Source organism: Prionailurus viverrinus, chromosome A2 (genome assembly GCF_022837055.1).
Source record: "Prionailurus viverrinus isolate Anna chromosome A2, UM_Priviv_1.0, whole genome shotgun sequence".
In the NCBI taxonomy this organism is placed as follows: Eukaryota; Metazoa; Chordata; class Mammalia; order Carnivora; family Felidae; genus Prionailurus; species Prionailurus viverrinus.
The window spans coordinates 91,398,303-91,420,323 of NC_062562.1; the positions used below are offsets into that span (position 1 = coordinate 91,398,303).

Sequence of the window (22,021 nt, forward strand, 5' to 3'; positions counted from 1 at the left end):
TTAATCTTTTCAACCCACGAGCACAGAATATTTTTCCATTTATTTGTCTTCACGTTCTTTCATTAATGTTTTGTAGTTTTCAACACACAAATCTTTCACCTCCTTGTTTAAATTTAGTATTTTATTCTTTTTGATGCAGTTGTAAATGGGATTGTTTTCTTGGTTTCTCTTTCTGACAGTGTTATTAGTGTATAGAAAGGCAACAAACTTTTGTGTATTGATTTTGTATTTTGCAACTTTATTGAATTATGAATTCTAACAGTTTTTTGATGGAGTCCAGGATTTTACATATAAAATGTCATGTCATTTGCTTATGACAGATTATGAGTTTTACTCCTTCTTTTCCAATTTGGATGCCTTTTATTTCCTTTTATTGCCTAATTATTGCACCTAGGGCTTCCAATACTATGTTGAATAAAAGTGCTAAGACTGGGTATTCTGGTCTTGTTCCTGATCTCACAGGAAAAACTTTCAGCTTTTCACTACGGGGTATGGTTAGGGGTGGGCTTGTCATATATGGCCTTTACTATATTGAGGTACATTCCTTCTATACCCATTTTGTTTTTAACACAAATAGATGTTGAATTTGCTTTTAAAATTATGTATTAAGGGGCACCTGAGTGGCTCAGTTGGTTAAGCATCTGACTTCAGCTCAGGTCATGATCTTGGGTTCTGTGAGTTCAAGCCCCATTGTCAGGCTCTGTGCTGACAGCTCAGAGGCTGGAGCCTGCTCTGGATTCTGTGTGTGTCTCTCTCTCAGCCCCTCCCCGACTTGCACTCTGTCTCTCTCTCTCTCTCAAAAAAAAATTAACATTTAAAAAAAATTATGTATTAAACTGGGGCACCTCAGTGGCTCAGTCAGTTAAGCGTCTGACTCTTGATTTCAGCTCAGGTCATGATCCTGTGGTTTCATGAGTTTGAGCCTTGCATCAGCTCTGAGCACTAAGTGCTAACCGTATAGAGTCTGCTTGGGATTCTCCCTCTCCCCCTCTTTGTCCCTCCCCTGCTCGCACTCTCTCTCTCAAAAAAAAAATTATGTATTAAACTAATATTAAAAGACATTTGTCCTCCCCAAGTAAATACCAATGGACCTTGTTAAACGTAGTAATGAAAGAAACTCCCCAAGAAAGGGAGAATTATGAGGATGGGCTTGACTTTTTCAGGGAATTAACAGCAGAGTGCAGCAGAGCGCAGGCTGCAAAATTTTGCAGAGGGCAATGGACAGCCAAACTATAATTTAGACACCACTGTTATGCCTTGCTGAAAAAGAATCCTATATGGTTATGCTTTATGAAAAATGTGGCTAATTAGGAACCACTTCCTCATAAATGTTAATGTCAATGATTTTACATATGTAATTATTATTTCATTAGAACTGCTCTGAGAGTAATCGCTTTTCTAATTCAGGGGTTTATTAGCTTCTGTTTTTAAGTGCTTACTACACATGTCAGGCTCTGTGCAAAGCATGCCTCCATTATTTGGGGCAGTAGATTTTATTATTCCCATTTTTTGAAGGCTAATGCAGCTGTGTGGTGAGGTACCATATCCACTACTAAGCAATAAAGCCAAGAGGCACACTCAGGTCAACCTCCAACATCTATTCCTCAACACTATTCTACCTCATGGTTTTGCCTATGTACTTATTTAGAAATTGAGTGATTTACATCATAACCATAATGGAATGCAAAGTATCACATATTGGTAATAAAGTTAGATGTAATAAAACGCTGCTTCTGGCATTTATTTTTGAAAATTGGCCAAACATGTCCATCTTCCAGTTAAGACTCTGGAAACTGGTTGTAATTATTTGTTTTCATTATAAAAAGGCTGTTGCCAAAGTGTACTTTGCAAACTGCAAAACCGTACGGTCTGAGCTGAGGCTTCAATTCTGACTCTACCATTTACTTATGTGCTGTGTGTCCCTTGACATTTTTTTCCTTTTTTTTTTGGTTGTCTAAAAGAGGATTCATTTGTAATAACTGTACTAATGCCTTTGGCACTTGTGAACATTAAATGAGTTTAAGACATGTAGGGGCGCCTGGGTGGCGCAGTCGGTTAAGCGTCCGACTTCAGCCAGGTCACGATCTCCCGGTCCGTGAGTTCAAGCCCTGCGTCGGGCTCTGGGCTGATGGCTCAGAGTCTGGAGCCTGTTTCCGATTCTGTGTCTCCCTCTCTCTCTGACCCTCCCCCGTTCATGCTCTGTCTCTCTCTGTCCCAAAAATAAATAAACGTTGAAAAAAAAAAATAAATAAAGACATGTAAAACATTTGACACGTAAGCACTCAAAAAATGCTGGCTCATGTTGTCCAAATCCAAAAGCTTATCTAGCCTTTTCATTCTTTCTTTTAAATAGATTTTTTTTTTTTTAGAGTAGTCTAAGATTCACAGCAAAATTGAGACAAAGGTACAGACTTCCCGTATACCGCCTGCCCCACACATGCATAGTCTCCTCCCGTATTAACATCATCCACCAGCGCGGTACATTTGTTACAAATGATGAACCCAAAGTCCATAGTTCACATTAGGGTTCACAATAGGGTGTTTTACATTTTGTGGGGTATGATAAATGTAGAAGGACTTATATCTACCATTATATCAAAGAGAATTGTTTCACTGCCTTAAATACCCTCTGCTCCATCTATTCCTCTCTCCAGCCCCAAACCTTGGCAACTGCTGATTTTTTGTACTGTCTCCAATTTTGCCCTTTCCAGAATATCATCTAGTTTGAATCATACTGTACGTAACTTTTTTAGAATGACTTCTTTCACTTGGTTATATGCATTTAGGCTTCCTTCGTGTCTTTTCATAGCTTGATAGTTCATTGCTTTTTAGCATTGGATAATACTCTGCTGTACAGATGTAGCACAATTTATCCCTTCATATACTAAAGTACATCCCGGTTTCTTCCAAGTTTTGGCAATTATGAATAAAATTGCTATAAATATCTGCATGCAGGTTTTTACACAGACATAAGTTTTCAACTCGAGTAAACATCAAGGAGCAATTTGTTGGATCATATAGTAAGAATGTTTAGTTCTGTAAGAAACTGCCAAACTGTCTCTCAAAGTGACTGTAACCTTTTGCATTCCCACTAGCAATTAATGAGAGTTCCCTTTGTTGCACATCCTCACAAGAATTTGGTGTTGTCTGCGGATTTTTTTTTAGTCATTCTAATAGGTGTATAATAGTATCTCGTTGTCGTCCCTTTGTGAAACCCAGCATTTATGGCTGAGAAATTATTTTACTGTAAAGAATAGCATGGTAATGGGTACCTCTGGTGAAAACTAAGTACATTTGGCTTAAAATCTAAATAATACGTTTCTAAACCCGTGTCAGTGTGGTTTTTTGTCCTCCTCCTCCATGTTTCTTTGATGAATTATTCTTTCCACAAAGTCTTTCAACTATACTTTGTAGTCAAAGGAAACCACAACCTTGTGGCAAAATCAAAACATGCTAAGATAATGGAGGGGGAGAAGTTACTAAGTATTACTAATCTCATTAATTCCTTAGGACCAATTTAGTAGTACATATTCACGTTCTGCAGAGCCTTTATTTGACCTTTACGACTGCTGCTGGCTACATTCCCCTTGTGTCAATGTAGTGTGAGTCTACACAAAGCTGTTGGAATCAAGAACATCAGTCAAGTCTAACTTTTAATCTCCCTTCATGCCAATACAGAAAAAAGACTACAATGTATTTAGTTTTATAAACAAGTAAAATGAGTTCGGAATCATACAGAGTTGTAGCAGTTTCACACCACTACACCAAAAGATTTTCAACGCCTTAAAACTCTACAAACAAAATCTCTGCCAGGGTCTCATAGAGCTTCTAAAAGGCTGGTCTAGGGGCTCGGTCCGAGTCTAGGTCCTTCCTAAAAGCTTCCCACTTACTCAAGAGCAGCTGGCTTAGAAAACCTACGCTTCAAGACGGACTGTGCATTATAGTAGCACCTTCCTTCGCTCACAAAGGATACATTTGACCAGAACATCACACGCCCAAAGAGGGAACACCTCACACCGAGCGCCTAGGGCAACGCAAACTAAGTGTGAAGGGCCACACAGAATTTCCAACTTTCTTTTGCATCTAGACACGGCATTCACTCCGTTCCACACCCGGCTGTCTCCGCTCTGAGCTCTGCGAATTTATGAAACTCGGCCAGCGGGGCGCCACTGCCACCAGAGCCAGAAAGACCACAGTTACGCCCAAGAAAGATGGGCCTTCTTTACAGCATCAGCAGCGGAATTGTCAGTACCGAGGTTTCCCAGTAGGAAAAGAGAAGCTGCGGACCGCAAACGAACGTTACCCAGAACGGTACCGAAGCTCCAATTACCCGAGACCTTTTTTCGCGCTCCGACTTGGTCGGAAGTGACGCGAGCAGCCAACAGACACAGCAGTCCCGAGGGAGCGGAGCGCGGGAGGGGGAGCGTGCGGGGGCTGGGGGCGGGGCGCGGCCGTAGCTCCGTTTCCGGTGGCTCGTCGCGCTCGCTCACTCCAGCTGCAGCCACTCTTGCCCGTGGCTGCTTCCTCCATCCTGGTATTTTTTGGAGCCTCCATCCTGGTTCTTCCAAAGTGCCCGGACCCAAAACAGGAAGTAAGTGCGATGGAACCTTCAGGTCCCAACCGCCGCCAGGGCCGCTCCGCCCAGTGGAGCCTGTCCGGCCCCCTTGCTGCCATCCTGTTCCCGCCGGCCGGCGCAGGCTCTGGGCGCCCGGGCACCGCGGGCGGGGTCGGAGCTGGGCCTTCGTGACGCTGAAGCTGCCGTTCCCGCACGCTCAGGCCAGGGCCTCCCTCTCGGGGCCCGGCCCGCGGCAGTGGCTCGGGCTACTGAGTGGGGTAGCGAGCGGCCGCCGAGGCGCAGCAGCGATCCGGCGGGGGCGGAAAATGGCGGCGGCTTCGGAGGAGCTAAATGGCGCCGGGACCCCTGGGGGTGGGGTGGGCCGAGAGCTTCGGTAGAGAATTGGGCCCGAGAATGCAGAGAGTAAGGGAGCCTTAGTTGCTTTCTCTTGGTGTTCCTTTTTTGTTTATTTCCTTTTCAGGTTTATGTAGTCCATTGAAGGAGAGGTGGGCTTGAGAGAGTTGGGCGGGTCTTGTCCCCCCTCCCCCTTTTTTTTCTTTTACCTTGTTTGCGTCTTAGACTCTTCCATCTTTTGGGATTCATTCTAGCTCTGCTATTCAAGGCCCGTACCGAGGGAATCGGGGTTGCTTGGCCATAGTATGTCAGGCTCTTTTAAGAAGGAGGGGCAGGGACTAACTGCGAGTGAGAGTGCCCTAGTCGAGCCGAGAACAGTAAAATGCGTCTGCAAAGTAGTAATCGTCATATGTTGAGTTCTGAATGAGTTTTTAAATTTTTTAATCTTCTTGTCCTTAAAAATATACTTTGTTTTGACCCATTCTCCAGCATAGATATGACACTAGAGGTGGCCAAGTGCCGTTGTATGCAGTTGAATGATACAGCATGTATTTTTATAATAAAAATATTCGGTGAAGTTAAGGGGAGGGTTATAATTACATGAAATATAAGTCAGGACTTATCTCTACTTTGCATGATTGAATTTGGAAATTCAAATGCAGTGTGTGGTTGCTTTTCTCACAACTTGATTGATCGTCTGTGTTCCTCCTGACAGGCGAGGCAGCTTGTTGGGACATCCGATAAAATGCGTATTTTGTAGGGTGACTTTCGAATATGCAATGTTGTCAGCATAGAATATACCGTTTCGAAATTTTTGATCTTGTACTAATTATACTTTTTAATTCGTGAAAGACGATTAACCATTTATAGAGTTTAAGCTGCAGTCTAAGTAAGAAAATATTCTTCCATTGTGTTGAAAGTTTTACAAACGGAAAATCTTTTTTTCTTTTTCAAAGGTTTTCATATTTTCCCATTAGGATTCTTTCTGTGAGCTGGCTTTAAATTTGTTCCCAGCTTTTTAGTATCACTGTTTTCTGGTTAGTAATTTGAGTAATTACCACCACTGTAACATTTAAAGACTCTGGTGATAATATGCCGAAAACGTAGCGTTTTACTAAGAAGGTGTAGTGATAAGAGATGATTTATTAGGCTCAGATACAGAAATTTAGTCAAGTTTTAAGAAAAAATTAAAATTAAATCCCTCAGCCTTAGGAAAAAATTGCCAGGGTGTAAAATTTGATGTGAGAGTTGTTTCATTCACCAGGGGCAAAAAAACAGCTTGAATTTGTCAGGGGGAAAAATGGTATACAGTTACGAAGAAAAATACATTTCATGTTTTGTGATAATTTTATCTCATTATTTTTACTTCCATATACTTATGTGCCACCAAAAAGCTAATTTTTTTTTTTTTTTTTTTTTTTTTTTTACTACTTTAGTTGATAGGCTCACACCAAAATATGCTTTTGGGGACTGATCTAGAATCTGCATTTTCTGCGTGAATCTCTTTAATTGATTGCAGTTGAGCTAGATGGTGGAGCCAAAATGCTATTGCCCTGTCTTCATCTACAGTTAATCAGTAAGTACTGGGCATTGCATTCTTGCTTAGAACTTTAAGTTCATACTTGGAGCAGTTAGATGAATAAATATATACTCTGTATTTCAGAATGTTGAGATTTTAAAAGCATTTTGAGAGGAAGCAATCACAACATTTTGGAATTAGGATTCAATCTTGGGAAGCAGAGTGTGGCTGGAAAAGGATTACTGATAGAATTATATCAAAAGAAGACATATCCCCTTGAGTCTTTTTTAAGTTCACTTCTCTTTACTGGCTTTTTCTTTTTCTTTAAAGATGGGGCAAGTTTATCTCCTTTCACCCTGAGGCAGTGAGAGAGAGAAGCCTATTTGTAAGGTTAGAAATGGCTAGTTACTGTTGAAATAAAAACAACAAAACTAGTCCTTCCCTTCCCCCACATAATGCCTTTCTTTTTATTCACTTCACTTATCTCTCCAACATCTACAGACCCTGTAGTTTTTATTAACGTTGTAATAAATTTGTATGTCCTGACAGTAACCTCTCATTATTATAAGCAGTTGCTTTTGTCATGCTCCATTAAGTACATTGGCTTAAGTTAACACCTGTGAAGATGAATGCACTAATGTGAAACACGAGCATCCCTAGGGATTTACAACCTGGCACATAGATGTTAAAAATTTAGTGGGGCAGGGAAGTTTTTTGAAGTATTGAGGTCCTAGATCACACTGAACACACACTTTCATTTGTTGCGGGGACGTCAAAAGTTTCGAATAGCAATGAAGTTTAGGAAGAGTTCTAATGTCTTAGAGGCTGCTTATTTAACAGGAGATGGTAATCTGTCTTCTTGGAATGGAGTTTTCTTTTTAATAGTCAATTTTCTCTTACTACCCTAATCGTCTGCACTTTTTCCCCCATATAAAAGAATTGTTTTTGAATTGCTGTACCTTTAAATGCTTTGTAATTTCAGTTCCAAAGCTTTTTCTGTCCTCAAAGGATATGAAGTGACCTGAGAAAATGATAAACTGTGCCAAGTATGCTAAATGTACAGATATATTAAATGTTTGTGTGTGCTTTCGTATCATCGCCCCCTCTTTTTTTCATTTTGTGAAGAAGATCCTTGTAATAGAAATCACAAATAGGTTTTGGTTTTGTTTTGATTCCATCAAGATAAATGATAAATAAAAGAAGGAACCTGTTTAACATGTCTGCTGCTTCAAGTTTGTGGGAAGATACTCCCTTCCATGACTGAATCCCAGAAGCTGTCAGGAAAAGGCACACTGGAGACCCCTTTATGAACAGTTTTTAATTTTATTTATTTACACGTTCCCTTTTTTTTAGCTGTCATTTTGGCTATGTACACTGTTGTCAGGCCATTCTTCCAGCAGTGGGTTGTGAACACTGATCTTTATTTACCATCATTTAAAGAGCTTCTAATGGTACCTTGCATGAAGTGCTCAGTTTTGAATGAATAAAATTTTTAAATGTAGCCAAATACATATTATAAGCTCTTAAATCATGCACTGGGTAAAAAATATTCTTTCTTTTTAATAAGCAACATTGTTGCCAGACCAGGTATGAAATGCTACACCTTGAAATGAACCATGTTGCCCAGAAATCTCTTAGACATTGTTTTCAATTGTCCGTAGTTAAAATCAAAGCGTAAGTGACTAAAGCCTATTAAAATAAACTCTACAAACAACTATTGATATGGCATACAGCTATATTTTGCCACTAAAACTCAGCTATTAGTGATCATTTGTTACCTTAGTCTAGTATGCTTTATGTTCATTTGTAGCTTTGCTTCTCAGACTTTTCCACAAAGTGTACAGAAAAGCAAATCCCCATGGGCCTGGAACAACAATCCGAAGCATTCAACCTCAAGTCCCTATTCCTATCTTGAATAAAATCAATATTCTGCAGATTTCTGTTCTGCCAGCCCGCTGTGTACACATGTTGAGGATACAAGTATTTGTTAATTATTCTCTTCCACTAAGACTTTCTAATTAGCAAGGAGGTTTATTCTTTCAGATTATTTTCAAACACATCTTTATTAAATATTACTAAGCAAATCCACTTATAAGCGTGTCCTAAGGCATTAGTTATATGCAATGATCGGTATGTTGGTGGTCAGTATGAGGTCTTTATAATAGTATGACCTCAAAGAAAAATGTTCATTTATAGGATCATGGTTAGATAAACTTAGATACTAAGGACCCATTAAAAGTGCTGTGGAAGAGTAAGTAGACATAGTGAAAAATACTACGAAAAAAATAAGTGCAAAAAAGTTCTAAAAGATGTGACAGTATGTTTGGAAGAACATCACAAAAACGTTACAGAGGAGGGGTCCCTAGGTGGCTCATTCAGTTAAGCGTCGACTCTTGCTTGATCTTGGCTCAGGTCATGATGTTGCAGTTTGTGGGATCAAGCCCTGCATCAAGTTCAGCACTATCAGTGCAAATTGGGATTCCCTCCCTCTCTGCTGCCACCCCCTGCCCCTTTGTCTCTCAAAATAAACTTAAAAATATATATATTTAAAAAAGAAATAACTGCAGCCTCAATCCCATACTGCTGCAGTAAAGGTTGCAATAAAACAAGTCAAATGAGTTTTGGTTTCCCAGTGCATGTAAAAGTTCTGTTTAGGGGCGCCTGGGTGGCGCAGTCGGTTAGGCGTCCGACTTCAGCCAGGTCACGATCTCGCGGTCCGTGAGTTCGAGCCCCGCGTCAGGCTCTGGGCAGATGGCTCAGAGCCTGGAGCCTGTTTCCGATTCTGTGTCTCCCTCTCTCTCTGCCCCTCCCCTGTTCATGCTCTGTCTCTGTCCCAAAAACAAATAAACGTTGGAAAAAAAAAAAAAAGTTCTGTTTATACTTTACGGTAGTTCATTTAAAAACGTGAATAGCATGTCAAAAAAATGTGTATACACATGCATTGTATGTATATTCAATGTGCCTATATTAAAAAATATCACCTGAGCTTTCAGCTAGTCTTAATCACTGATCACAGATGGCCACAGCCAGTATACAGTTCTTGGGAGCTTATACAATGGGAGCTTAGGGGTGATGCCCCCCTGGGCAGTCAGAAATCCATGTATAACTTTTGACTCCCCCAAAACTACTAATAACCTACTCTTGCCGAGAAGACTTAATAATAACAGTCAATTAACACGTTTTGTATGTTAAATGTATCATATATTGTATTCTTACAATAGAGGAAAAACATGGCTAAGAAAATACATTTACAGTACTGTATTGTAAAAAAATCCACATATAAGTGGACACATTCAGTTCAAATATGTATTGTTCAAAGGTCAACTGTAATAATGAAAAAGTTGGAAATAGTTTGAGAATTACCAAAATGTGACACAGACCTGAGTGAGCTGTTGGAAATATAGTGTGGATAGGCTTGCTTAATGCAAGATTGCTATAAACCTTCAGTTTATAAAATAACTCCCTTTCTGTGAAGCGTAATAAAATGAGTTATACCTGTATGTAGATTCAGTTGATGAAAACACCAGTCTAAGATAATCCATTGAATAAGAACTTTTCATCAATACCAGAATGAAGTAGGACGAAGGATTCATTTCTTTGAATTCTGTATTAAACACTAGATCCAGAGTTGTTCTTTTGTTCTACGTTAAATAGGGTTCTCACTCATTGGGAGCTTTAGATGAAAAGAAATATATTTATCATTTAAATGTGAATATAAATGTTCCCTTATAAGCGTTCTGTACCACGATCTCTCTGGGTGATCTTCTGTTTAAAAAGTACTTGCATGCCACCAACTTAAGTTTGTCTTGATAGGTCTAATCCTGTTTGTTGAATTCCACCTTCCACCTATCAACTTAATATCTTCATCTGAATGTCTTATAACTTTATTCATACAAGTAGTAATGCAAATACGTAATGAAATATATCTAAGTGCCCCCAAACTCAGCTGTTAAAGCCAGAAGCCTAGGAAACAGCTTGAGATAGTTCACTTTTCTCTTAATCTCCATCATCTCTTCATTCAGCAGATCCTGTCAACACTACCTCCAAAATATATCCTTTTTCCAGCCTCCTTCCTTTGACTGCTTTCATCTCTTCTGACTTACCTATCCATTCTCCATACTGCAGTCTAAGTGATCTTTTAAAAATGTAAATTATATTCCTCAACTGAAAATCGTCCAAGGATTTGTACGGCCTTGTGAGATCTGCCCCAGTCTTTATCTCCAACCTTCAATTCAACTGCTCTCCCTCTTTATGGAAAGCCTCTGCGTTACCAGCTGTGGGGTGGTTGTTGTTTTTTTTTTTCTCCTGCAACAGGCCAAAGCGGTCCCACTTTAGGGACTTTGCCATTGCTAATCCTTTGGCTACCTTGCAGTTGTGTGCTGTAGTGATGTCTCCTCATCTTGCTGCTGAGGCAGTGGAAAGTAGCCATTAAGGTACTGTTCAGTGTTGGTAGTATGATCCTATTTCTGTAAAAAGAGTATGTGTAGGAAGAATAGGAAGGGCTGTATTGACTTCTCAATGCATAAGATAAGTGTAAGGAAGCCTGAGAAATTGATGAGTTCACCTATACAGGGAGGGGGGCTGGATGACCAGGGAACTGGAACGGGAAGTAGACTAAACTGTATAGCCCTCTTTATATTTTGAATTTTGAACCATGTAAATGTGTTACCTAATAAAAATAATTGAAGGTAAAACCAGGTCAGTTTCTTAAATATTAATAATATTTAAGATATTTAAGTTAGACCTTGTAGCTCTAACTATGGTGGGAAATGGGAGAGACCCCTGGAAAATGAGTCGAGAGCAAGATGGTAAAAAAATAAAAGTGACTACCATATCCCCAATGCCTAGAGAGCGCCTAACATGTAGATAGTAGACATGTGATAAATATTTGTTGATTGACCACATATGCTTGTTAATTTGCACAGCACCTTAGAACTATTTACTAGTCTCAAACATGAGTTGCTGAACTTTAAAAACCGAACCCAGATTTCTTATTTAAAGCTGGTACACCGCACACTGCATGGAATCACCTGTAATCAATACAGCTTGTCAAGAATGAAATACTGATTGCATCTAGCTAGCTGTTTCAGACTCCCTTTTTTCTTACACTGTTATCGCACTTTATCTCCATATTGCCTCAAATCTGCCTTTATTTTTTCTTAGAGTTTTGGATTCATTTGGGTCCTGAGATGACATTGATTAAAATGCTAAACCTGTGACTATTTTGCACCTATCAAATGAAGTCTTGTGCTGTTTCTTGCTTTGTGCTTTCTTTTTAACAAAAGAACGGTTGCCAGGAATAGAGATTATACTTCCTTGGTTTGGATATAAATTTGAACAACATTTCTGGAAAACTGATGCAGGCAGGCCAGGTCAGAGGACTCAGAAGGGGTCCCACAGGACCAGCCAAAAGGGTTGTAAGCTTCACGCAGGATGGAGATCAGGCTCAAGCCAGCAAGAAGGGAGGACAGAGTTTAATGAAGATATTGGAGACAGCAGATACAGAGCATCTGGGAGACTCAGAAAGGAAAAGGAGCATGAGTCTCATCTTTGCCTGGGGGGGGGGGGGGTCTGGAGTTTTTATTAAGGATAGTGGCCTGGTGTACATGTCCTCTCAGGCTTCTAGTAACTGATCAAACAAGGACGAGTGCTCAGGTGTCCTCCATAAGTCACTTATCCTCTGGAGCCAGGGTCTTTTGTCAAGGTGTTTGGAGTCAGTGGTCTTGGAGAACTTTCATGAGGACCTCACCTGGCCACTTCAAAGTTGTTATCAGTTGTACTGGAAGACGTCAAAGAAATAATTAACTCCTTGACCCTTACAAGGGGGACATATATCAAGGCATGTGTAAGGTGAGAGTGCAGGTATTGGCAAAAATAGAAGCAGGAAAACGAATAGAAACCAGCTCTTTTTCATAGGTCCTTTACAGTTTCCCTGTCTCAGTGTGACTTAAGAGTTCTAAATTTTGGGGCACGTGCATGGTTCACTCAGTTAAGCATCCGACTTGATTTTGGCTTAGGTCGTGAACTCACAGTTCAAGCCCCACATTGGGCTCCACTCTGTCAGTACAGATTCTCCCTCCCTCTCTGCCCCTCCCCTTGCTTATGTTCTGTCTTTCTCCCAAAATACATAAGTAAAATTTTAAAAATTTAGAAAGTTCTAAATTTTGTCATTTTTCTTTCATGTAATAATTTCCATTAATGTTCAAGGAAATAGAGTATAAATGTTCCAGTATGTTTTAAGGAAATGAAAAATTAGGAAAAACATAAATGTCCATCAATAGGGTCATTGTTAAATAATGTCATTTTTTTTAATATGGTGTAAATTCTAAGTGATACAGAAAACTTCAGTTAGGTACCTAGCTTCAGTTAGGTTTCATCATACTTTTTAATGTGAATTAATTCTTAAAAAGCAAAATATAAGTTGCTTGTACACTGTAGCGTATACACGTTTACAAACATACACAAAGAGAGTGAACTCTGCTTTTGGTAAGTTTATGGATTTTTTTTTAGAATTGAATTTCTCTATCTTCAGTATTACCACCTTTTAAAGAAAATTTAATGGATTCAGAAATAAGAAAAACATGAAATTTAATAGTTGACTGGAGTTGACCCTAGTAGGATCTCTACCTTTTCACTGCAGACTTATTTATGAGTAGCAATTCTCCAAATATAACCATCTTGGAGATGAGTTCTAATTAGAACATTGCTAAAATGAAATGTTAATCATTAATTTTTGCTGAATCATTCCCTTGAATCTCGAATCCTGCTGTACTTTTTGATTCTTTGGTTGAAGCTTTGGGATGATAATGAGGAGTTTATTGAAACAAACCTTTAAAAATCATTTCAGATTTTGTAAGTTTCACATTGCATTCAAGAGCTTGCTTGTAATTTACCTTTCTGGCTCAACTGTTGAGGGTTTCTTTTTTCCACAGATCTGTAGGCAGGTTTGATTACAGATAGGATACTGTTTGTAATGCTTTAGGATGAACTACGGTATTATGTATAAAGAGGTGTTAGTAAATTGTTACAAAGAAAAAATACAGTTACTGGTAACATTTGTGGCACTCTACATCTTGGGTCATGTTGCACATACCTTGGTCTACAGTTCATTGAACTAGTACCATAGTTTAACCTATTTTTTCTGAGACTGTTTGCCTGTTGAGGTTGAGAAACTGCCTCTAAATGAACTTAATAGGTACAGATCTCATCATTTCTGCCTTTCACTGGGGAATACTTTTAGAGGCTGAGTTCTAAAAGGTCTGTTTAGAAAAGAATTCTGGGGGCGCCTGGGTGGCTCAGTTGGTTAAGCACCCGACGTGGGCTCAGGTCATGATCTCGCGGTTTGTGAGTTCGAGTCCTGCATCGGGCTCTGTGCAGACAGCTCAGAGCCTGGAGCGTGCTTCAGATTCTGTGTCTCCCCTCTCTCTGCCCCTCCCTTGCTCATGCTCTGTCTCTCTCTCTCTCTGTCTCTCAATACTAAATAAACGTTAAAAAAAATTAAAAAAAAAAAAAGAAAAGAATTCTGGTTTTTGCCATTCTTTTTCTAGTTAAGACATCACAGAGGATTGAGGCTAGAGTGTCCTGGGCATACAGCTAGCACACAGTTGTTTGTTCTTATTAAGCCTTATTGTGTAATACTGTTACTTTTTCAGAGTGTTGCAGAGGTAGGAATATGGGCGAGAAGCAATCTGGATAACATGAAAGTGATGCTGGTGTCTAAGGGAAGGCGACTTGATTCTGTGGGAAGGGCTATACCTGATCCATCTATTTTCTAGGTAAGCCTGCCTTTATTCCAAGGATGTCACCTTGTGTTTTGCAAATTTTGGTATAACTAGATTGTGATTTCTATTTATCTTGAATTTGGGACCTGTCGTCTTTTATCATTGCAAAATGATGCCCTTTTAAGGCAGTGATTTGTATAGTAAAACCTGAACGAATCACTGGGTCTTCACCCTGTAAATATCAATAGATCTTAAGTTCTTCTGGCAAGCAAAAATGCACTTAAATAAATGGTAGATATATGAGCAGACTAATATGTTGTGTATAGGAACCAAATAAATACTGAGTGAGTAGTACACATTAAGCCTTATGGCTTCTTGTTTAGTTGGTAAAAAGTATGTGGACAAGAACAAAATTGAGTATTAAGGGAAAAACTTCATTGAACATTATAAAGTTAACTGGAATACTTCAGCCAGGCCCTTGATTTTAATTCAATACATTTCCTTCTGTTAGCCATGAGGTATTATACTGTGAGACTCTGATCATTCAGTCTGTCTGAACAAGAGGAAAATGATATATGTGTAAAATAGCAGGTGAAGGCCCTCTAAACAAAATTAGTTCTCTATTTCAAAAGAAGGCCTTGCACTATATCCATTTAAAAAGCAATTTGGTCAATGATGAATGTACGTACTTGTTTAATATTATGGGGGGGGGGGAATGATGAGAATAATTTTTTAGTGCTCTTAGTTTCAGCTAATAATAGAGCTTAAATACTTGTAAAAAGTGTTTTGGAGAAGTAATTCTTAGATTTATTGATGCTTTCTAAGATAAAAGGTTTAATCCATCTTCTGAAAGAATCAGAAGTTAAACAACTATTTGAATGTATCAAAGTTCCAGTAAATAAAAAGTGGTGAGAGTTTTACTGATAAGACCTCATATTTTATTGATGAAACAACTTGGAACAGAGTCTTTTTCATTGGATGTGGTAAAAACAAGTCTTTTTAAAAACTAAATGCTATGGGGGCTCAGTCAGTTAAGTGTCTGACTCTTGATTTTGGCTCAGGTCATGATCTCACGGTTTGTGAGAGCCAGCCCCACGTGGGGCTCTGTGCTGACAGCCTGGAGCCTGCTTGGGATTCTCTATCTTCCCCCCACCTCAAAATAAATAAACATTAAAAAAATGCTGTAGGTTTTTAATTAGAGAAGCAGATTCTTGCAGATTATTACATTTTATTCTGAATCATGGATATAACCTTTTGAAAAATTTCAAGTCTGAACTGCCATTGGAATTTCACATAAAGAGCACTATATAGCATGTATAAATTGTGAGGGGTTTTTTATGGGGAGGTGGGGGAAGTTGGGGGCTACTTTATGTTCATATTTGGGAGTAATTTTTTAAATCTGAAATCTTATTATGTAGATTTGAGTATGAGCACAGTTGAAGAGGATTCTGACACAGTAACAGTAGAAACTGTGAACTCTGTGACTTTGACTCAGGACACAGACGGGAACCTCATTCTTCATTGCCCTCAGAATGGTAGGAAAACTTGCTGACATGTAATTATGGATCTTTCTGATTTCTGGATTTCACATTCCCTTTGATCGTTATTACCCTGATTGACAGTTTGGGCTAGGATAATAGAAATGGGAGTTCTCTTTTTGGCTTATGAATTAATCTTAATTTATATTTTTATGTTTTTAAAATATACCTTTATATTTTTTTTAATTTGCCATAAATTTGAACTTTTTTGACTTTCGTAGCTACTTTATAAATAAGTAGAATGCATTGGGCCTCCAAAGATGATGGATTAACTGTAATTAACACTTTCTCTTTGATATCATTTGGTGCCGGCAATGTATATGGCACGTTAAAAAATGTAAAAGCAATCCTGTCAATTTTTTCTAGAATCTGTAGAAGAGGATTTTACGTGACTATTTGAATAAGATTTAATATCATTATCTTAATCAGTTAAGATTCAAGAGGCTGAGGCTTGTGATTTTGTTGTCACTTCTCTACCTATTCCGTATTTATATTCATTTTGCTTTAAGTTTATCTTTGTTCAACCTAGGTTTTATCTTCTCTTCTCATTCAATATTTAATTTCTGGTAATTTTATTCAAACTTGTGATTTTAAGTACCACCTACCTATTAAAATGATTCAAATTTCTGTCTTTATTCTGAATTCTTTGTGTTTCTCATAGACACCTTAAATATCACATGTTCCAAACTGAAATCTTTCACAAAATTCCGAGACCTGGTTCTCTCTTTCTTTCTCAATTTCATTACTTAGTATCCCAGATCATAAATGTGGTAGGAATAAACCCTTCTTTCATCTCCTACATTCATTCTATCATGAAGACTTGTTGATAGTATTTTGTTTCTTGAGTCCATTGCTTCCTTGGTCTCAAGTTCCCCTTTCTTAGTTTAGAGTCTCATTTCTCACCTGGGAGGCCCCAGTAGCCTTTTAACAAGTCTCCCTGCTAATTCATCTTTCATACTGCCATTGACCTTGGTCATGATGCTCAGTAGTGGAGGAAGGTTGTTTTTTTTTTTTAAGTTTCACATGGTTTTTAGAACACAATGGTGGCCTCCTACCATGTCAGCTTTTCTGCTAGCCTCCCTTCCTGCCACATTTCATATACCTATGTCCTAGTAATTCATAGCTGTCTTCATTCTCCTAACACACCTTAAGCTTTTCATACTATACTGTCACCACAAATAATTATTCCTAGTGCCAGTAATAATCATTTTCCCCTGGTTTCTGTTCATTCAGGTTCTTTCCAGTTCAACACACTACCTCTGGGAAACCTTCACCTGTAGTCTAAATTAAGTGCCTCTCCCCTCTGCCCATGAAACCTTCTTCATTCCCCTTGCATAGCTCTTAGAACACAATTTTGAAATTGTCGGTTTAGTCATCTCCTCTACTGCCCTGTCTTTGCATGTGAAATATTTGGAAAGACAGATAGTTAGTAGTACAAAAGTGTGATGTTTAAAAAGTAGCACCTCTCTTCATAGTTCTTGTCATAAGAGTAGGAGCTGAGGCCCTGCACTGGGGATCGAGACGGCAGTGTCGTTGGGGGTCCTACTTGCACAACTGGGTTAACTGAGCAAATAGATAAGATTGTTTCACACTTGTTGAAGATGTGGGTTTTTCTTCATTGGTTTGAAGATTTTTGAGATTTTTGTTTTATTTTGTTTCATTAGAAGCTGATGAAATAGACTCAGAAGATAGTACTGAACCTCCACATAAAAGGCTTTGTCTGTCTTCTGAGGATGATCAGAGTATTGATGATTCTACTCCTTGCATATCAGTTGTTGCACTTCCACGTAAGTCACCATGTACAAAGAACGCAGTTCCCTTTTGAAATCTGAATTTAGCTTGTGCGAGATCAAGTTGGCATTTCAAGGTAGACTTAGACCCATTATTTTTCTCTTCATTTAGTCAAAAAACCTCTTTTTACTAATACTTAATGGGTGGGCATGGCTCTAAATGCTTTTGCATATGTTGCCTATTTGAATTTTTTCAGCCTTTTTCATTGACAATTATCACCCTCCCCACCCCAAGCTTTTTTAGACATTTTCTCCTGATCATGCTCTCCCCAGTGAAATTGTAATGCCACAGATACACTGGTGTGTGTGTGTGTTTTCATGTACTGTATGTATGTAGCGTTTTAATAACAAAGAGGATACTTTTTTTCCACACACACCCCTCCTAGACGCAAGCATATTTTGCCCTCATTGAGAAAGCATGCTGTAGAGTAGGTATTATGATCCCTGTTTCATAAATTTTTTAGGAAAACTAAGGCACGGAGAGATACAATAACTTGCCTAAAGTCATACCCAAGCATTCTGGTCTTTGAGAACTTTGATTTTGCACTCAGCATCAAGCGCAATCACATCTTCATCCAGTTGGAAAAAACTAAGATTAGGTTTTCATCATGGCAGACTTTGTCTTCACACATAGATGTGTACTCTTTATTTAGAGTGTATTGTTTATCCAATTGAACAGAAACCATTTTCAGATTACTGTGAGACTTTATGGAAAGACAGTATTAATGTTAAGATTGCTAATATTGCTTCCAGTGACATAGACAGACATATGTATTTCCAATTAAATGATCTTTACTCCTAGTGATGATTCATACGATTTTTTTAAAACTCCTCTAATTTGACCATCATTAGGTTGTGATTCAGCCATGATTGGCATGTCTATACAGATACAATCCTGTATGGACATTTTCCAAGCTAGAATTTTTTGAATTCAGATATAATTAACATGTAACATATTAGTCTCAGGTGCACAACATGATAATTTGGTATCTGTATATGTTGTGGAATGAACGTAATAAGTCTGGTTAACATCTGCCACCACACATAGTTAACACTTTTTTCCTTGTGATGAAAAGTTTCAAGATAAGTTCTCTTAACATTTTCCAAGAATACCATAGAGTATTCTTAACTATAGTCCCCATGCTGTACATTATGTCCCCAAGACATAAAATAAGATGAAAATATTTTATTAAGCCAGAATTTTTGAGGGTTTATTTAGACATAAATTAAGACTGGGTAATTCATTTGGGTAAAGTTGAGTACCTTGATCATGACTGTAGGTTCAAAGTCCATTTGCTATTTATATTCTATGTACGGTGTCACACTGAACCCTTCACACCCTCTTTCACTTAACTGGGTATGATCATATGGACGTACTGACCTGAGCTACTTGCTGTGGGGTCAGAGCATCATCACATATGGAGAATGTTCTAGAGCCTAATATTTACAGTAGTACTAAATTTGTGAAAAGTGGGCTTGAAGTATTGTTCCCTAGATTTGTAAAAAGCATGTTGATAAAATCAACGTAGGAAAACTTCTCCATTAAAAAGTCACGTAAAAAAATGAAGTCCTGTATCATCACCATCATCTGGGACTGACTGAATGGGCAAGTCGTTGTTTGCTGGACTTGATGGAGGTAAATACTAGTTTTTAAAGATTTAACTTCAAATTTCATTTTAATGTTCACGTTTTCTTTACATGCTTTATAAAACTGATAAAAAAAAATTTGTTCCTTAAAAAATCTTAACTCTCATGTTAATCATTCTAAATCACTTATAACTTCTTATTGTTACTGTCTGCCACCACATTTTCTCCATTCCCTACTCATAGTTACAACTCTTGGTGGTTATTCATTTAGATGATTGTTGCAATACTTTATCCTCTTCTGCCTTTTGTTCTCCATACTACCTCATTAATTAGTCCCATTACCTCCTTTGGTATTACCTGTTAAGTGGAGTCCATTTGTGATCTACTTCAGACTTTGTTTTTTACCAATACTTCCTTTCTTTCCAGGTTACTTTCTCTAATCCTCTCTAACACTTGGAATCCTTTGCCCCTCAGGGACCCACTGATCTTAACCACTTTTTCATTGTTCCTTTTCCACTTCCATCTTTTATTTCCTCCCTACCAGGTTTGGCTCATAATTAATCATTATAATCACTGTTGCATTTACCCTCAAATCCTTTTTTTCCTTCTCTCACTTCATTGTTTTTAGTGAAACCACAATCCTGGTTAAATATGCCTGGCTATTTATGTCTATACTGGCACAGCTAATTGAAAAACAGCACAAGCAAGCTGAATGATCTTATTTTAAATTCATGATCATTAACTTGAGGTGGGCTCATACTGTTGCCTGCCAGTCACGCCACACTTAACAAATGAATGGTTTTTTCTCCCACTCAGAGATGACTTTCATACATTCCTAAAACCTCCAGTATTTTCTCTACCTTTGTTACTCTCAACTGATAGCCTTGCTTCTACCCTACTGAGAAAATTGAAGTAGTCAGAAGATAATTTCTGCCAGTTTCCACCACTACAAATGAATCTGTCCATATGAATCTGTGTCCATATGTTCCTATCTTTTCTTCTCACTAAGGCCAGCCCTTCACTTTACTAGATCCCATCCCTTCTACCTACTCAAGGACATTGTTGGAGGATTTCTTCCTTTCTCACGTGAATCATTAGCTTTTCATTCTCTACTGGATCGTTCCCATCAGTGTTAGAAACCTACTATAATTTCTTCTTTAAAATAAGAAGTCCTGTTAGCCCACTTTGGGCTCCCCTCCAACTTCTCCTCTTTCCTTTAGAGCAGAATACTTTGAAAGAATCCATATACTTCCCTCCATTTCTTCTCCCATTCTTCCTTAAACCCACTCCAGTCTGGCTTTCATCTCTGTCACTTCACCAAAATTGTTCTTCCCAGGTCTCCAGAGACTATCTTGTTGCTAAGTCCAGTGATGAATTTTTAGTTTTAGTCTTTGTCTTCACTTGATCTATCCACAGTTTTTGACAATATTTATTACTCTGAGAATATTTATCAGTCTTCTCTGAAATAATGTCTTTTGGCTTTCAGGGAACCATTCTTCTAGTTTTCTTCTACCTTTCTATCTGTGCCTTCTGAGTCTCTTAGGCTGACCTGTCCACATGTCCCTAGTCTCTAATTGGAGTGCTCCAGGACTCCATTCTTAGGCTGCTGCTTCTGTTTTGTTTTCTCATTCCCTAGAATTGGTGGTTTTAAATCCTGTCTCTTGTGATCATATTCAGATTTATTCCAGTCCAACCTTAATCTTAACCCTAGATGTTTAGTAGGTATCTCAAAGTAGTGCATTTAAAACCAACCCATGAAACTTCTTAAATTTTAAAATTTGCTGCTTCTACAAATCTTCCCATTTCATTAATAGCAGGTACATTTTTCTAGTAGCTCTGATTTTTAAAACTTTAATAACATCCTTTTGTTGTCAATTTCTTTCATATTTAGTTTATCCACAAATCCTGTTGGTTCTCATATCAAAATATATCCACAGTTTGAACCGCTCATCATCCTCACTTGCCTTTGGCCCTGGGCCAAGTCCCTGACTTCTCTAACCTGGATTATTGAGTTATCTTCTTAACTGATTTCACCGGGCCCTTGCCACCCTTCAGGCTGTTTTCTTGTTAGTAGCCAAAGTAATCCTGTTAAAATAAAAATTAGATTATATCACTCTTTATCTTCCAGTCGTTTCCCATCTGAGAATTAAAGCCAAAGTCTTTACCATTAGCCTACAAGTTCTCACAGAGCCAGTCCTCTGGTTACACTATCCTACTTGCCATCCCTTTGAACAGTCCAGATGTGCCCCCATCTCAGAGTCTCTGCCCATGGCTTTCCTTCTGCATGAAGTGCTCTTTCTTAGGATACCTGTGTGACTAGCTCCCTTTCCCATTTTGTTCCAAGTCTGGGTTACTTCTCTTCTCCTGTTAACTAAAATTTCAATCTCCTCCCCCCAGTACATTCCCTTTCCTGCTTTACTTTTTTCTCATTTATCAACACCCAACATAATATGTTAATTTCGTGTCTTCCTTACTAGAATATAAGCACCATGAGGGCACAATTCTGTTTTATTTGCTCACTGCTGTCTTCCCACCACCCAGAGCATTACTTAGTGTGTATTAGGTGCATAATGACTTTTTCTTAAACATATATATATATATATATATATATATATATATATATATATATATATGTATCTTTATAGACATAGACTTAATTGGCAAGGAATGTGCTAGGAAATTAGACGGTCGTGTATTTTTTCCCATGGATTTTATTTTTTTAATAATTAGAACTTGCTATTATATTGGAATTGAATTGTTCTTTCTTCTTGAAGTTTCAGAAAATGATCAGAGCTTTGAGGTGACCATGACTGCAACCACAGAGGTGGCAGATGATGAGATTACTGAGGGAACTGTGACACAGATCCAGGTATAGTGAGTCTTTTTACTGACTGCAAGAGGATTATCCTTAACACATACCTTAGGTGATAAAATGATGAGAACATAATTTGTCTGAC

The 22,021-nt window shown here is 38.3% G+C and overlaps 1 protein-coding gene across 5 annotated transcripts in view; it reads left to right on the forward strand.

Annotated features, from left to right (window-relative positions):
• Positions 1 to 4,447: 4,447 nt before the first annotated feature.
• Positions 4,448 to 22,021, forward strand: part of DMTF1 (cyclin D binding myb like transcription factor 1) — a 45,205-nt gene continuing 27,631 nt past the window's right edge. The window contains exons 1-6 of one of the 5 annotated variants that reach the window (XM_047827802.1): positions 4,456 to 4,591; positions 6,346 to 6,485; positions 14,081 to 14,203; positions 15,568 to 15,684; positions 17,352 to 17,474; positions 21,839 to 21,933. In XM_047827802.1, the coding sequence (XP_047683758.1) occupies positions 15,576 to 15,684; positions 17,352 to 17,474; positions 21,839 to 21,933 (327 nt within the window). In that variant the 5' untranslated portion in view covers positions 4,456 to 4,591; positions 6,346 to 6,485; positions 14,081 to 14,203; positions 15,568 to 15,575. Of the gene's footprint in view, positions 4,592 to 4,642; positions 4,979 to 6,345; positions 6,486 to 14,080; positions 14,204 to 15,567; positions 15,685 to 17,351; positions 17,475 to 17,541; positions 19,114 to 21,838; positions 21,934 to 22,021 lie in introns of those variants that run through there. The other 4 variants (XM_047827811.1, XM_047827792.1, XM_047827820.1 and 1 more) reach the window with 4 other exon arrangements.